Source organism: Lutra lutra, chromosome 1, assembly GCF_902655055.1.
Source record: "Lutra lutra chromosome 1, mLutLut1.2, whole genome shotgun sequence".
Taxonomy (NCBI): Eukaryota; Metazoa; Chordata; class Mammalia; order Carnivora; family Mustelidae; genus Lutra; species Lutra lutra.
The window spans coordinates 124,361,125-124,378,360 of NC_062278.1; the positions used below are offsets into that span (position 1 = coordinate 124,361,125).

Genomic DNA, 17,236 nt, shown 5'->3' on the forward strand with positions numbered 1-17,236 from the left:
ATTTTGATTTTTAGGCTATGAATGGTAGTATCTGTAATCCTTTCCTTCCTCAGCTGGGTCCTTTGAACACCTCTTATGGGCTTGGTCTTACCCTAACTCAGTGCTTCCTAAACTTTGGTGCACATTAGAATCATCTGGGGAGATTTTAAAATTTCTATGTTCTGGTTGCATCCTGTTGCATCACACTGTCTAGGAATCAGAGCCAGGCATAAGTATTTTTAAAAGATAGTGTGCTAATTATTATGTATAGTAGTTTTAGAAACATTGTCCTAATATTTAGCTCTGTCATGACTTAGGCAGATAGCACTTAAAGAGGTCCAGCAAGAAATGAACAGTGTTGATGTTTCTTTCTGTGACAGGATTGGTAAGATCATCTGAACTTCCACCAGTGATACTTGAACAAAAGGGTCTCCTAGAAGTGATGGATCAGTTAAAACGTTCACCTTCAGGACTGGACTCTGTATTACAAAAAACTGTGCCATGGGGAGTAGCATTTCATCATGCAGGTATCCATATTTATAATCTGTTATTAAGAAGTCCCCCTAAAAATCTTCATAATTTCTTCATTTTTTATTTCTGTGCTTTGATTTCTTGTAAAACCACACCACTTCTAGATTTCATTTTAAGAAGTGTGTGATTAAACAAGAATAAAACATATTTAGTTTACTTATCTATTGTGTGTCTATATATATATATATATATATATATAGACACACACACACACACACCAGATAAAAGCATTTTTTATACCATTGGGGAAGTGAATTCTAAAATTGTTACCTTTCTACACTTTGTTTCCTTAAAATTCAGGTTAGACAGATACTTGCTGCCCTAATTTTATGCTACTCTGAATGTTTCCTCTTATCTTACAGGGTATTGAAATATTCTTACAAATATATCAAAATCAAATTAATTTTAGACATTATTCTATTGTGTTTGGAGAGGGCTAGAAGTGCTTAAAAATCATCTGATTGTTAAAATTGCCAGGATTATGCAGTCACTAAATTAAATAACTTCTTTCAGGGAGTGATCTGTCTGTGACATATGTGCTAAGGATATGGTTAAGAATATATAGTTTCTTCTGGGTCCAGAAGAAAGAAACTGTCTTGCACAATACACAAAAATAAATTCAAAATTCATGAAAGACTGAATGTGAGAGAGAATGCCATCAGAATCCTAGAGAAGAACATAGGCACGAACCTCTTTGACCTGGGCTGTAGCAACTTCTTACTAGACATGACTCTGGAGGCAAGGGAAACAAAAGGAAAAATGAATGATTGGGACTTCATCAAGATAAAGAGCTTCTGTACAGTGAAGGAAACCATCAACAAAACTAGAAAGCAACCTTTAGAATGGGAGAAGATATTTGCAAAAGACATATCTTTTTTTTTTTTAAAGATTTTATTTATTTATTTGACAGAGAGATAGAGAGAACACAAATAGACAGAGTGGCAGGCAGAGGGAGAGGGAGAAGCAGGATCTCCACTGAGCAGGGCGCCCTGTGCGGGGCTCAATCCCAGGACCCTGGGTTCATGACTTGAGCTGAAGGCAGCTGCTTAACCAACTGAGCCACCCAGGTGCCTGCAAATGACATATCCGTTAAAGGATTAGTATCCAAAATCTAAAGAATTTATCCAACTCAACACCCAAAAAACCAAATAATCTAGTTAAGAAATGGGCAGAAGACATGACATCCCAAGAAGACATCCAGATGGCTATCAGACACATGAAAAGCTGCTCAACATCACTCGTCATCAGGGAAATACAAATCAAAACCACAGTGAGATACCTATCCGAATGGCTAAAATTAACAACACAAGGAAACAACAGATGTTGGCAAGGATTCAGAGAAAGGGGAATGCAAACTGTTGATGGGAAAGCAAACCGGTACAGCCCTTTTGGAAAACAGTATGGAAGTTCCTAAAAAACTTAAAAATGGAACTGCCCTGTGACCCAGCAATTGCACTACCAGGTATTTACCTAAAGGATACAAAACATATTTGAAGGGGTACATGCACGCTGATGTTTATAGCAGCATTATCAACAAATAACCAAACTATGGAGAGAGCCCAAATGATCAACTGATGAATAGATAAAGAAGGTGTGGTATGTATATACACACACACACGTGTGTGCACGCACACATACATATATGTATACATGTGTACATATACATATATATGTATGTACACACAATGGAATGTTATTCAGCCATCAAAAAGAATGAAATCTTGCCAGTTGCAATGACATGGAAGAAGCTAGATTATATTATGCTAAGCAAAAATAAGGCAGTCAGAGAAAGACAAATACTATATGGTTTCACTCATGTGGAATTTATTTTTTTTTTTTAAAGATTTTTATTTATTTGACAGAGAGAGAGATCACAAGTAGACAGAGAGGCAGGCAGAGAGAGAGGAAGGGAAGCAGGCTCCCTGCTGAGCAGAGAGCCCGATGCGGGACTCGATCCCAGGACCCTGAGCCATGACCTGAGCCGAAGGCAGCGGCTTAACCCACTGAGCCACCCAGGCGCCCTCATATGTGGAATTTAAAAGATAAAACAGATGAACGTAGGGCAAGGGGAAAAAAAAGAGGGAGGAAAACCATAAGAGACTCTTAGCTATAGAGAACCAACTGAGGGTTGAGACAGAGTTGGGTGGGGGATGGGCTAGATGGGTAATGGGTATTAAGTAGGTATTATAGTGAGCACTAAGTGGTATGTGGGTGATGAATCACTAAATTGTACTCCTGAAACCAATATTACACTCTATGTTAATTAGAATTTAAATAAAAATTTGAAAGAAAAAAAAGTATAGTTTCTAAAATTTTGAATTTAACCTTTTCAATTTATTTAAATTTTTATTATGCATACATGAATACATTTTAAAATATATGTATATATGTATATGTATACAAACATATAGAAGAATATTTTTATTGTATATAACTTATGATGCATACCAATAAAGTGACCCATCACCTAAATGACAAACTTGGTCCTTTTGATTTTTTAAATAAAATTTAAAAATAAGCCAGGTAAGTATATATTCTTTATGCTGTTTTTCATTTACTCGTGTATTTATTCTTCAGCACTTTTTTATGCTTAAATGTGATGCATAAGCCATATCTCTACCGTCAGTGACTTCATTGTCTAGAACAGGGATCAACAAACTACAGTCTGCTAGTCAAATATATGTTATTATAACTTCCTTTTGTTAGGTCTTACTTTTGAGGAGAGGGATATCATTGAAGGAGCCTTCCGTCAAGGTCAGATTCGGGTTTTGGCAGCAACTTCTACTCTTTCATCTGGAGTGAATCTACCAGCACGTCGTGTAATTATTCGGACTCCTATTTTCAGTGGTCAACCTCTAGATATTCTTACTTATAAGCAGATGGTTGGTCGTGCTGGCAGGAAAGGGGTAGACACAGTAGGTAAGTGAGTTTGAATTTAATTGTGATAGCATTGCTGAAGGACTGTGTCAGTCTCCTTGAAATTTGACTAGTTCCCGGCAACTCATTTCCTATCATGCTGCATTTGTTATCCAAAGCACTAATGTCATGTTTTGCTTTACTTAATATATAATGAATATAAGTTATAATTTTCATATATCAACCATTGATTTTCTACTAATGTAAAATTAAAATTTTCTTTATGTACAGTAAAATGATTCAATATTCTAGTCAAAATGACTTATCACACTAACTAAAAGATGATTTTTAATTTTCAGTATATTCTACTGCTAATGAAGGAAGTAATTTTCATGGGTTTTAGTTCTGCTTGGTCTAAGACTTCAAATAAGGATGCTGAGAGCTGGGAAATACTCTCAGAGTTTGGGAATAGAAATGTTTTCTCTCTAAATTGGTGCTGATTCTGAAAACAACTTTTTTAGTTTCTTGTGTCAAAAAGTAATGATAACCTTACCACAAACCATACAGAAGTTTTATCTTAAGCAATGGGGTAAAGGTTTGTTTAATTAAATATCAAGATAGCAGCAAATACTATTTCTAACGTGGTACATTATTTTGGGTGTGGCAAGATTGTTATAAGTCTTTTAACATTAAAGAACTTTCAGAGGAACATTCTCTGTCATTCCGTATTCTCCGGGATGTAGTTTACTGACTCCCATATTATACCATATGTCATACAGTTCTGTGGCTGCTGAAGAGAAAGTAGAGTATCTAGGAGAAAAGGGAGAGTCTTAATGGGAAAATAAGTGGGATATTCTGGGTACAAAAAGCTGGATAGTATCTGAGGAAGTGACTTTTAGAGTAATTTGACTTTGTCATCACATCATCATTTCAACCATCAGGAAGGGAAGATGAGGAAGTAAAGGACACAACCTACCCCTTAAGGGAACTTCCCAGGAGTTGCACGAAATATTTCTCCTCACATACAATCAGGGAGAACTGAATATCAGGGAGAACAGTTACTTTCCCCAACTGCAAGGGAGGCCATATGCCCAACTAACATATAGAGATTTTATTAAAGGAAAAATGAAGGGCACCTGGATGGCTTAGTTGGTTAGGCAACTGCCTTCAGCTCAGGTCATGATCCCGGAGTCCTGAGATCGAGCCCTCCATCGGGCTCCTGGTTCAGCAGGGAGCCTGCTTCTCCCTCTGACCCTCTCCCCTCTCATGCTGTTTCTCACTCTCTCTCAATCTCTCTCTCTCTCTCAAATAAATAAATAAATAAATAAAACCTTAAAAAAAAAGGTAAAAATGAAAGCAGCTGTTTCAGCCCTAGTAACAAATGATTCATCTACCTGTAATCCCTTCAGGGTCATTGGGCTGCCTCTCTTTTAAAACCTAAAAATTCTAACAATTAAAAAAAATCTTCCAACTCATTGGATTTCCCCAATTAGAGACATCAGAGAAGTTTATCCTGCTTCTGTCTCTTACTTTATGTATAAAATATGCAGGTTACATGTGTTTAAAGAAGGCTGGAGAAAGACACTAAAACATTTCCTATTCCTACTTGCTTCCCCCTGTTCTTTCCTCAACTGATTTCTTAGTAGACTTGCAACTCTGGAGAGTGAAGTGTAAGTTCATCTTACACAGCTGCTTTTCTTTTAGGGTCAGAGGGTCTTTAAGGTAATACAGAAGATTAAGGAGGTTTTGTTTGCATTCCTACATTAGCTTGTACTTCTCTTTCTCATGGGGAGGAATAATTGGAAGGTTGGTGCCCTGGCCAAATTACCAAGCCTTAAATAAGACAACACTTAACAAAACTAAAATATACCACAATAACTTTGTTTTTGAGGCCTTGGAAACTTCTGAGATTTTGACTTTGTATAATACTCCATTTCAGGATGCCATATAGCTTGCTCAGAACTTCCAAATGGGGGAATGTCTGAATAGTGTTTCATATCAATTACAAAGATATGCATACTTGGTGATGCTTTTTGGTTTGTGTAGCATCTTTGTAACTTCTTGGCATTTTATAAATGATCTTAATGTCTCCTAGACAGTAAATGGTGTTTTTTTTAGATGATACTTGAATCTTTCTGTGGAATTCCTGGAACCTTCCCATATAAGATGTTGGTGCTTTGTGCAAAAATAGTGATTTGTAAGTTAATAGTAATAATTGATTCTAATTGACTTCTCTATTGTGGTATGAATACAACTTCCTCAGATGGGTGGGAGCAGGAACCTGAAGTGTATATATTGCCATTAATTTGGACATTTTCATAAATCTTGCTTCATCTTGAAAAAGGGTTGTCTATTTTGTTGAATCAAAACCTGAAAGTGGTTTGAATAGCCTAAAGTGACATTTTTACTTTGCTGCTAATGCTAGTTGATACCTTTTGTAGGTAATTTTTTTGTCTTATGCTGGACTATTTTGTAGTGCTTGCAAGAGCCTCGTGATACATTTTATTCACCTTTTTTTTTTTTATTGTTGTTTGTCTGATGGCACCTATCTTTTTGTAATTTTATCTGGGATAAATAATCAACAGTCATCAAGTTTATAGTCCCTTATCTTTATTCTGTCTTTGTTCTCAATTTGGCAGTCAGTGTTAGGAAAGCAGCATTTTCTTTCTGCCTAGAATGGTTAGTATACTCCACCACAATGCCACTTTTGGCTTTCTCTAATGCAAGTGACCTTCCTTTTGCCCCTTGAACATCTTACTTACTTGTATCTTTTCCCCTACTATTGGATACATTTCTGAAAAAAAATTATGGTTTTCTCTAGTTGTAATTGCTTTAATAGTATTTATGTTTGTATAAGTTGAATATTTGTATATGTTTATAATGCGTAAGTGCTATCACATATTTTTATTCCTTTGATTGTCACAATAACCTAAAGTGTTTAGATTAGTGAATGTTATGATTTCTAGGTTTCTGTAAATATTTTTGAATTCATATTGTCATATATAACTAATAGTAATTTGCATTTGCAGTTTCCTTTATCGTTTCCAAAATACTTCTATTAGTATTATATACTTAATTAGCAAGAACTGACAAATGACAGATTAATAGGACAGAAGACCTACATATTTTATTTGATATTAGTATTTTCATTTTTTGCATACACAGAGGCTTTTATAGAAAAACAGTGACGATCCAAAGAAGCAGTTAGATTTTAGGGTCTTTTTACCCTTTTAACAAAAGGCAATAGAATTGAGAAGTGACAAGGCAAAGGAAGAGGGATTAGGGCTTTTAGGGGTGGTAAATTGTAGGAAGGTAAATATATACTGAAAACTAATGGAAGTTAAAGATTTTTTTTATTTAAATTCAATTAGCCAACAAAGAGTACATCATTAGTTTCAGATGTAGTGTTTAACACTTCATCAGTTCAGGATTATTTAGAAAGGATTATGCAGACCCTCCTTGGTGCTCACTTTCTGTTCAGTGGTAAGTGATAAGAGGAACACCTTCACAAAGAGAAATTTTTATCTTGGTTCTAGACAAGCAGGGTGAGGGCAAGGAGCTCTTTCTGTTTCCTAAGTGCCTTCAGGTCAAAATAATCCTTATGGCACTTTGGCATATTTGAATTCCCTTCTAAGTTCAGAAAATGAAAGCATCAGCAATAATTCTATGACCATAATAACGGCTATCATCTATTAACTTCTTTTTAAACAAGACAACTGAAATTCTCTTTGGCAGGTATCTTAAGGAAATATGTTGCAATATACAATAAATATATGGTTTTTTGGTTATAGGTGAGAGTATCTTAGTTTGTAAGAACTCTGAAAAATCAAAAGGCATAGCTCTACTTCAGGGATCTTTAAAACCTGTTCGTAGCTGTTTGCAAAGACAAGAAGGAGAAGAAGTAACTGCAAGCATGATAAGAGCTATTCTGGAGGTAATAAAGAGTTCACTAAATTACCATTTGCTCTTTTGGGCTTATAATATGATGGTAGAACTTAAATATGTGAAGAAAAATCTTAGCTTTGTGTTTCTTTATGAGTTTATAATTTCCCTAAGTTGGAATCTCTTGTATTTAAGTTATTTCCTGGAGTTTAATATAGCTAGTACTATATCAGTATATTTCAAAACAGTGGGTTAAGACCCAAATATCAGATGATTCTTTTTATTTTTTAGGTATACTTTATTGTCTATGATCTGAGCTGAAATCAAGAGCTGGACACTTAACCAAGTGAGCCACCCAGGTTGCCCCTATTTTCAGAATATTTAAAAAAGATGACAGAAATGGACTGTAGTTCTTCAATCCAGATAATACCTATGACATTAAAATAAAATCAAATTAGGGTGCCTGGATGGCTCAGTCGGTTAAATAGCTGCCTCTGGCTTAGGTCATAATCTCAGGGTACTGAGATCCAATCCTGCATGAGGTTCCCTGCTCATTGGGGTGACTGCTTCTCCCTCTCCCTCTGCCTGCTGCTTCCTCTGCTTGTGCTTTCTCACTCTCTCTGTCAAATAAATAAATAAATAATATCTTTTAAAAAATAAAAAATTACAAATAGACATGCTTAGAAATTTCAAACAACATGGAAAGATCTAAAGTGAAAAATAAAATTTTCTCCTCTGCATCCTCAAAGGTAACCAGCCTCCTTATTTTAAGTGTTTTGTGTCATCCAGAGAAGTTTTCTGTTTATATACCAGCATGCCTTGCTCTGGGCTTCAGTGCTGGTACTGGGGGTACTGATACCTGTGCTCATACTTTCTTCCCCCCACTCCCCTTTAGCTCTCCATTTGAAAAAAAAAAAAAAAAGAAAAAAGGAAAGTAATACCATGGGGTTGGTAAGGATATAGAAAGTGGGCATTCTCATATACTGCTGAAACTCTTTTGGGAGGGCTACTTGGACATACCTACTAAGATTAAAAAACAGGCAAGCCCCAGAAAAAAACATATAGCCATTTAACCAGTAGATTCACAATTAAGAGTTTTACCTAGGGAGGTATATGTGAAATTACATCAACTTAAATATATAGGAATATTTATTATAGCATTATTGGTATTAAGAAAAAACTGGAAATAACCAAAATACTATTAATACTAAATAAATCTTAGTAAAACTATGTTTTATAGTCATTAAAAAGTGTAAGATAGCTCTGTTTAGGATGATTTGGTATGTTTCAATATGTATTAAATGGAAGAAGGCAAGGGAAAAATTAGTACATTTAATTAATTTGTGTATTTAATATAGTTGTAGGAAGATGATTTCCACAAGGCACAACTAACTTCACTTTTTCTGTACCCATTCCCATCCTCTTTCTGAGTGGGAAATATTCAATACTAGCATTAAAAATTTTAAGGAAATTTTTGATGTTGTTAGTAGGTGTTACCTACATGTATAATGAATAATGATGGAAGAGTTAGAGTCCGCATTAAGATGCTGAGAATATTTTAAGAGAACAAAATCACTTCTTTTATACCATGAGGGCCTGCATGTGTTATTGAAAAGTTACAAAAAATTTCAAACCTCTTAACAGATAATAGTCGGTGGAGTGGCAAATACATCACAAGATATGCAGACTTATGCTTCTTGCACATTTTTGGCTGCAAGTATGAAAGAAGGGAAGTTGGGAATTCAGAAGAACCAAGATTCTGTTCAACTTGGAGCAATTGAGGCCTGTGTAATGTGGCTACTGGAAAACGAATTCATCCAAACTACTGAAGCTAGTGATGGAACAGAAGGTAAATGTGACTTCTTAGTTGCAGTTGACTCACTTTTTCATCTTTAGTGACTTAAGACTGCTTAGTAAAAGGAAATTGACTTTTCAAACAGTATAAAAGGAAACTGGTTTTTCAAGTGGTATCTGAATCAGTTTTAGTAAGTCATTGTTGCATTTAGCAACATCAGACAATTAACATAGAATCTGCTCAGAAATATCCATGCATTGAGCAAAATTTATCAGATACTAAAAGGTTAATTACAGAATACAGAGAAACAGTGTTTTATTTTATTTTTAACATTTGGTTCATAATTTCCCTATTTCCACTCCCAACCAGGAAAAGTGTATCGTCCAACACATCTCGGTTCAGCAACTCTTTCTTCTTCACTTTCTCCAATTGATACTTTAGATATTTTTGCTGACCTCCAAAGAGCAATGAAGGGCTTTGTTTTAGAGAACGATCTGCATATTGTTTACCTGGTAAGTTCTGTTTTCTTCACTATTGTGTTTGTGAAAATGGTGAGAAAATGCTTATATAGAATCCTGAGCACTAAAGATACCCTAAGGGAACATCTTGTTTGTTTTTTATTTTGACTGGGATAGTAGTGGTGGGAATAGAGAATAGGTAAGAAGAAAATGTTTTAAAATAAACTAAAATAATAGGTAAGAAGAAAATGTTTTAAAATAAACTAAAATAAACTAAATGTAGCCTTTTAATTTATTTGGCTATTTATCAATTTTCTCTAACCTCCTTTCAAAAAGTATTTAAGTGCTTTATAGTAAAGGACAATTGAGATAATAGGAAGTTGAAGATAAGATCATAATGTAAAACTCAAGCAATAGTTGGTACATAAATATGCATGTCTTTAAGTCATGTATAGTTCTTGTACTCAACTTCGGTTCTGAGTTTTCTAGCAACTACAGCAAAGAGGAGAACTTGACTAGTCTTAATATTGATAAGATCCACTTAGGAAAAGTGGTACCTGGTTGGCTTAGTCAGCAGGACATGTGACTCTTGATGGAACACTATCAAGCAAAACAATGTATACATATTGAAGTCCAAGATGGAGAAAATAGAAGATGACAGACAGTCTCTTTAAAGAAATAATGGCTAAAAATATCCCAAATATTGAGAAAGATATGGATATCTATGTACATAAGCTAAAGGGGGCCCCAAACAGATATAACCCAAAGAGGACTTTACTGGGACATATTATTATCAAATTGTCAAAAATCAAATAATCAGAATTTTGAAAGCAGCAAAATAAAAGATGCTTGTCATATACAAGGAAACTCATAAAGCTTCTGGTGGATTGCTCAGCAGAAACTTTGCAGGCCTGTTTTAATGGTATGATAAATTCAAAATATTGAAAGAAAAATTGCCAGTCAACAATAGTATATGTGACAGTGCTATCCTTCAGAAACCAAGAGTGAAAGACTTTACCAAACAAAAGCTGAGAATGTTCACCACCACTAGATTTGCTTTGTAAGAAATGGTAAAGGGAGTTCTTTGTGGTGAAATGAAAGGATGCTAATTAACAATGTAAAAACACATGAATATCTAAACTCACTGGTGAAGGTAAATTTCTAGTGAAATTCAGATTTCTGAATGTAATGGTATTATGTAAATCACTTCTAACTCTATACAAAAGCTAAAGAGAGACATATTAAAAATAACTATACCTAAGAATTCTGTAGGAAGACTCCGAACTCACTTCTCCATGGACCCCACAATATTATACCTATTAATAGGCTAATTCCTCTTGAAGAAATGTGGGCTGACTGAACAGCTACAAAATGACAAAAGACAGAATAGCAAGAGAACAACAAGAGAGACAGAGAGATATGGTAATAAAGGGAACCCTGCCCCCCAGTGCTGCAATGAGAAGAGATAGTATTGAGGGACCTGGAACAGATCCCTCTGTCCTTGTGCACAGAAAAAGCATGGTTTAAAAGAGTCACTAGCATATAAAAGAGACAATACTAGAACTCTGCCAAGTGGTGGAGGAATTGTGGGAAATCTCTTCAGGTCAGAGAGACTAGGGATCAAATGGTTTATATTCTCCTTGGAAGCCAGGACTGGCGCAATATCCAGACACCGTGGTAGGCATGTCTGGTCACCTCAGTGAACTTGTGGCTTCAGTGAGTCCAGGGCCCACAGAACCAACCCAGCCCTAGAAGCACTGGCATGCAGAAGAAAAGCCACAGTTTAGAGGGGCTAGGGAATTGCAGTAATGCTCCCTCCTCTTCCACCTTGAGGGTCCAGACCAGAGTAGGGTTTGTCCACTGTAAGGGGCAGGTTTGGGTGCATAATTGGAAGGTTCTGACTCCATAACTGGTGGGTCAGATCATCAGAGAGACTTTGTGATCCCAGTAAGCCCAGGATTCTGAAGGCCACAGCAGTTCCATTTGCACTGGGGGACAGAAGAAATGCTACATTTTAGAAGGGCTGAGGAACTGTGGGAGCATACTCTTCCCCTCCACCTTAATAACTCAGACTTGAGCAGGGTCTGTCTCACCGTGAGCTTGCAACCTCAGCGAGTCCAGGGTCCACAAGCCCATACCAGCTGTCTTGTGGTTCTGGAGCACAGAAGAAAAGTTGCAGTTTTGTACTGTTGTTTTTATTTTTATTTTTTAAATTTTTACTTTTTTTTTCTAACTTTAAAAAGTTTGTCTTGTTTTATTTTAAATCTTCCTTTTGGTTTTGTTCTTTTATTGATTCATTTTTTTTTTTAATTTTCTCTGTAAAAAGTGAAAATTTAAGAGTAACTAGCATATATATCCACAGCTCCAGCTAACCAACAAAGTCATCAAGCATACACAGTCTGTATAGGGGTTACCATACACAAGACAATTCCTTCAACTTTAGGAGAAGTAGAAAGCCATTTCGTCTAAACCATAGAAACAGACACAGAAAGTCAAGCAAAATGAGAAGACAGAAGTATATAAACTTTAAAAGAAAGAGCAAGAAACAAACCTCAGTAAAAGAATTTAATGAAACAGAGATAAGCAATATGTTTGATAAAGATTTTTTTTTAAAGATTTTTTATTTATTTATTTATTTGGCAGAGAGAGAGATCACAAGGAGGTAGAGAGGCAGGCAAGAGAGAGAGAGGAGGAAGCAAGCTCCCTGCTGAGAAGAGAGCCCGATGTGGGGCTTGATCCCAGGACCCTGGGATCATGACCTGAGCTGAAGGCAGAGGCTTTAACCCACTGAGCCACCCGGGTGCCCCTGTTTGATAAAGATTTTAAAGTAACAATTGTAAAAAATACTCACTAGGCTGGAGAAAAGATTGAAAGAATTTAGTGAGAACTTCAATAAAGTGATAGAAAAATATTGAATGAATCAGAACTGAAGAATGCAATAACTGAAATACAAAAACGCACTAGAGGGAATCAACAGTAGATTAGAGGATGCAGAAGAAAATATCAATGATCTGGAAGACAGGGTAATAGCACACAAGTTGAACAGCAAAAAGAGAAAATATTTTTTAAAAAGGAGGATAGATTAAGAAATCTTTTGAACAAAAGCAAGCAAATTCTTCTGATAGGGGTCTCAGAAGAAAAAGAAAGAAATGTTTAGAATACTTACTTGAAGAAATAATAACTAAAAAACCTCCCTAACCTAAGGAGGGAAATAGACATCCAGGTCCCAGAGATTTCCAAACAAGATGAACTCAAGGAGGCCCACACTGTAGCATATACCAATTAAAATGTCAAGAGTTAAAGATAAAGAGAGAATCCTAAAAGCTGCAATAGAGTAACAAAGTTACCTCCACGGGAAAACCTATAAGACTACCCGTTGATTTTTCAGCAGAAGCTTTGCAAGCCAGAAGGAAGTGGCATGATATATTCAAAGTACTGAAAGGAAAATCTCACAGCCTAGCATGCTACACCTGGTAAGATTATCATTCAGATTTGAAGGAGTCATAAAGAGTTTCCCAGACAAACAAGAGGTAAAGGAGTTTATCAAAACTAAAGTAGCCTTACAAGAAATAATAAAAGGACTTCTTTAGGTAGAAAAGAAATGGCCATATTTAGATAAGAAAAATATGAATAAAGAGATGTAAAATATGACATGTACTATGACAACATGTACATAAAATGTGGAGAAGGTAGTAGAAAGAGAAGAGGAAAAAGAAAAACATGGCCATCAGATTAATATGGACTATTTACTTAGTGTATTATATATGAACATTATGGTAGCCACAAACCCAAAACCTATGATAGATACACAAAAAATAATGAGAAAGAAAGCCAAACAAAACATTATAGATATTCGTCACTCACAAAGAAAGCAAGAGAAGAACAACAAAGAAGAATCACAAAAACAACCGGAAAACCAATTTTATATATTAAGTACAATTTTCTTAAATGAAGTATATACCTATCAATAATGACTTTGGGGCGCCTGGGGTGGCTCAGTGGGTTAAGCTGCTGCCTTTGGCTCAGGTCATGATCTCAGGGTCCTGGGATCGAGGCCCGCATCGGGCTCTCTGCTCAGCAGGGAGCCTGCTTCCCTCTCTCTCTCTCTCTCTCTCTGCCTGCCTCTCTGTCTACTTGTGATCTCTCTCTGTCAAATAAATAAATAAAAAATCTTTAAAAAAAATAATGACTTTGAATGTAAATGGCCTAAAATAATAAATATAAATGGCCTAAATTCTCCAATCAAAAGACATAGAATGGTAGAATGGATTTAAAAACAAAACAAAACAAAACAAAACAAAACAAGAGCGACCTATGCTCCTTAAAAGAGACTTACCTCAAACCTAAACATGCATATAGACTGAAAGTTAAGGGATGGAAAAACATTTGCCATGCAAGTGGAGGCCAGGGGAGAAAAAAAGACCAGTGAACCCATACTTATATCCGACAAAATAGACCTTAAAAGAAAGACTAATGAGACAAAGAAAGGCATTACATAATGATAAAGGGATCAATCCAACAAGAGGATATAACAATAGTAAATATTTTATTTTCTCTAACTATATCATAACAATACAGTGTATGATACATATAGCATAAAATATTTGTTAATCAACTGTTTCTGTTATTGGTAAGGCTTTCTGTCAACAGTAGGCTATGAACAGTTAAGTTTTGGGGGAGTCAGAAGTTATATACAGATTTTCAACTACATGAGCAGTTGGCACTCCAACCCCATATTGCTTAAGTGTCATCTATACTCCATGATCCATGGACTGCAGAATGGAATCTCTGTTAGCAGGCAGGAAGACAAATGTCTAGTACACCCTGTCAGAGCTCATGAGTGACCAGGTGCCTTATCTGCAGTAATTGGAAAAGAGTCTTTTTTTCTGAGTAGGTCTCAACATTGGGTTTAAAATAGTAAGTCATTTTGTGAACAGATTTGCTGTCATCTAAGCTTGCATTTAAAGAGCACAGACAGTAGACTTAGCATAATTCTTAAGGGGCTTAGGATTTTTGGAGTGGTAAATGAGCACTGATTTCAACTTCAAGTCTCCAGTTGCATAATCCCCTAATAAGAGTCATCCTGCTTGACTTCTTTCAGCATAAGGAATAGCATGGGGGACATTAGGAGAAGGAAGGGAAAAATGAAGGGGAGAAATCAGAGTGGGGAGATGAACCATGAGAGACTGTGGACTCTGAGAAACAAACTGAGGGGAGAGGGGTGGGGGGAAATGGGTTGGCCCAGTGATGGGTATTAAGGAGGGTATGTATTGCATGGAGCAATGGGTGTTATATGTAAATAATGAATCTTGGAACACTACATCAAAACTAATGACGTACTGTATGGTGACTAACATAATAAAAAATTTTAAAAAAAGAGTCATCCTATACTTTGAAATTTTGAAGCCAGGTATTGAGTTCTTTCTAGCTGTGAAACTCCTAAATGGCTTCTACTAGAAAGCTATTTTGTCTACATTGAAAATCTGTTGTTTGGTATATCCACATTTATTAATGATTTTAGCTAGATCTTCTGGGTAACTTGCTGCAGCTTACATCAGCACTAGCTGCTTCACCTTGCACTTTTATGTTATATTTAAACGTCTTCCCTTAAACCTCACAAACCAACATCTGCTAGCTTCCAAGTTCTCTTGGGTAGCTTCCTTACTTCTCTCAGCCTTCATAGAACAGGAGAGTTAGAGACTTGCCCTGGATTAGGCTTTGGCTTAAGGGAGTGTTGTGGCTGTTTTGATATTCTATCCAGAGCACTGAAAATTTCTCCACATCAGCAATAAGGCTGTTCACTTTCTTTTCATTTGTGTGTTTAGTGGAGTAGTTCTTTTAATTTAAAGGTTCAGGCACTTTTCCTTTGCTGTCACAGCTGGGCTAACAGAAGAGGACTGTCTTTTGGCCTGTCTCAGCTTTTGACATGCCTTTTTCTCCTCCTCCTTCTCCTCCTCCTCCTTTTTTTTTTTTTTAAAGATTTCATTCATTTTATTTGAGAGAGAGAGTGAGAGAGAAAACAGGAGCAGGAGGGAGAGGGAGAAGCAGACTCCCCACTGAACAGGGAGCCCAATGTTGGACTCAGTCCCAGGACCCTGAGATCATGACCTGAGCCAAAGACAGATGCTTAACTGACTGAGCCACACAGGTGTCCCTTGACATGCCTTCTTCCCTAAGCTTATTGATTTCTAGCTTTTGATTTAAGAGATGTGGGACTCTTCCTTTCATTTGAACACATGGAGGCCATTGAAGGGTTATTAACTGGCCTAATTTAAATATCATTGTGTCTCAGGGAATAGGGAAACCCTAGGAGATGGAGAGAGAGAGGATAACAGCTGGTCAGTGGAGTAGTCAGATGACACATAATATTTATCAAGTTCACCATTTTATATGGGTGTTGTTAATGATACCTTAAGATAGTTACAGTAGTAACATCAAAGATCACTGAGCATAGATCACCATAACAAATATAATAATGGAAAAATTTGAAAATTTGAAATACTGTGAGAATTACCAAATGTGACCCAGAGACATGAAGTGAGCCAATGCCGTTGGAAAAATGGTGCCAATAGACTTGCTCAAAGCAAGCCTGTCACAAAACTTTAATCTGTAAAAAAGACAATATCTGTGAAGCACAATAAAGTGAAGCACATAAAATAAGATATTCCTGTATCTTTTTTTGTTTTATAAATATTAGCAAGCAGATATGTATGTTCTTAATCTACCTTCTTTTTATACAGAAGATAGTATGCTATATACCTTTTTTGTACCATCTTTTTTTCTTAACAATATATCTTGGAAATGGCTCCATATCAGTTCATGGAGATTTTTAATTCTTTTAAAAAATATCTGTATAACTCCACTGTGTGTATACCAGTATTCAATCAATTATCTGTTGATGGACATTTGGATTGTTTCCAGTATCTTGTTATGGCAAGTGATGCTACAGTGAATAACTTTGGTGCATATATTGTTTAGGTTTTTTTTTTTTCCTTTTTTAAAAAAAAATGTATTTATTTTTTTAAAAATTTTTTAAATTTATTTTCAGCGTAACAGTATTCATTGTTTTTGCACCACACCCAGTGCTCCATGCAATATGTGCCCTCTCCAATACCCACCACCTGGTTCCCCCAACCTCCCACCCCCCCACCCCTTCAAAACACTCAGATTGTTTTTCAGAGTCCATAGTCTCTCATGGTTCACCTCCCCTTCCAATTTCCCTCAACTCCCTTCTCCTCTCCATCTCCCCTTGTCCTCCATGCTATTTGTTATGCTCCACAAATAAGTGAAACCATATGATAATTAACTCTCTCTGCTTGACTTATTTCACTCAGCATAATCTCTTCCAGTCCCGTCCATGTTGCTACAAAAGTGGTACTCATCCTTTCTGATGGAGGCATAATACTCCATAGTGTATATGGACCACGTCTTCCTTATCCATTCGTCCATTGAAGGGCATCTTGGTTCTTTCCACAGTTTGGCGACCGTGGCCATTGCTGCTGTAAACATTGGGGTACAGATGGCCCTTCTTTTCACTACATCTGTATCTTTGGGGTAAATACCCAGTAGTGCAATTGCAGCATCATGGGGAAGCTCTATTTTTAACTTCTTGAGGAATCTCCACACTGTTCTCCAAAGTGGCTGCACCAACTTGTATTCCCACCAACAGCGTAAGAGGGTTGCCCTTTCTCCACATCCCCTCCAACACATGTTGTTTCCTATCTTGCTAATTTTG

At 36.3% G+C, this 17,236-nt stretch overlaps 1 protein-coding gene across 6 annotated transcripts in view; it reads left to right on the forward strand.

Moving 5' to 3' along the window:
• Positions 1-17,236, forward strand: part of POLQ (DNA polymerase theta) — a 137,169-nt gene that overhangs the window by 21,194 nt on the left and 98,739 nt on the right. For 5 of the 6 annotated variants that reach the window (XM_047735589.1, XM_047735595.1, XM_047735613.1 and 2 more), the window contains 5 exons: positions 360-506; positions 3,217-3,429; positions 7,158-7,300; positions 8,893-9,097; positions 9,413-9,555. In XM_047735589.1, coding sequence (XP_047591545.1) covers positions 360-506; positions 3,217-3,429; positions 7,158-7,300; positions 8,893-9,097; positions 9,413-9,555 — 851 coding nt within the window. The remainder of the gene's footprint in view (positions 1-359; positions 507-3,216; positions 3,430-7,157; positions 7,301-8,892; positions 9,098-9,412; positions 9,556-17,236) is intronic. The other variant, XM_047735592.1, reaches the window with a different exon arrangement.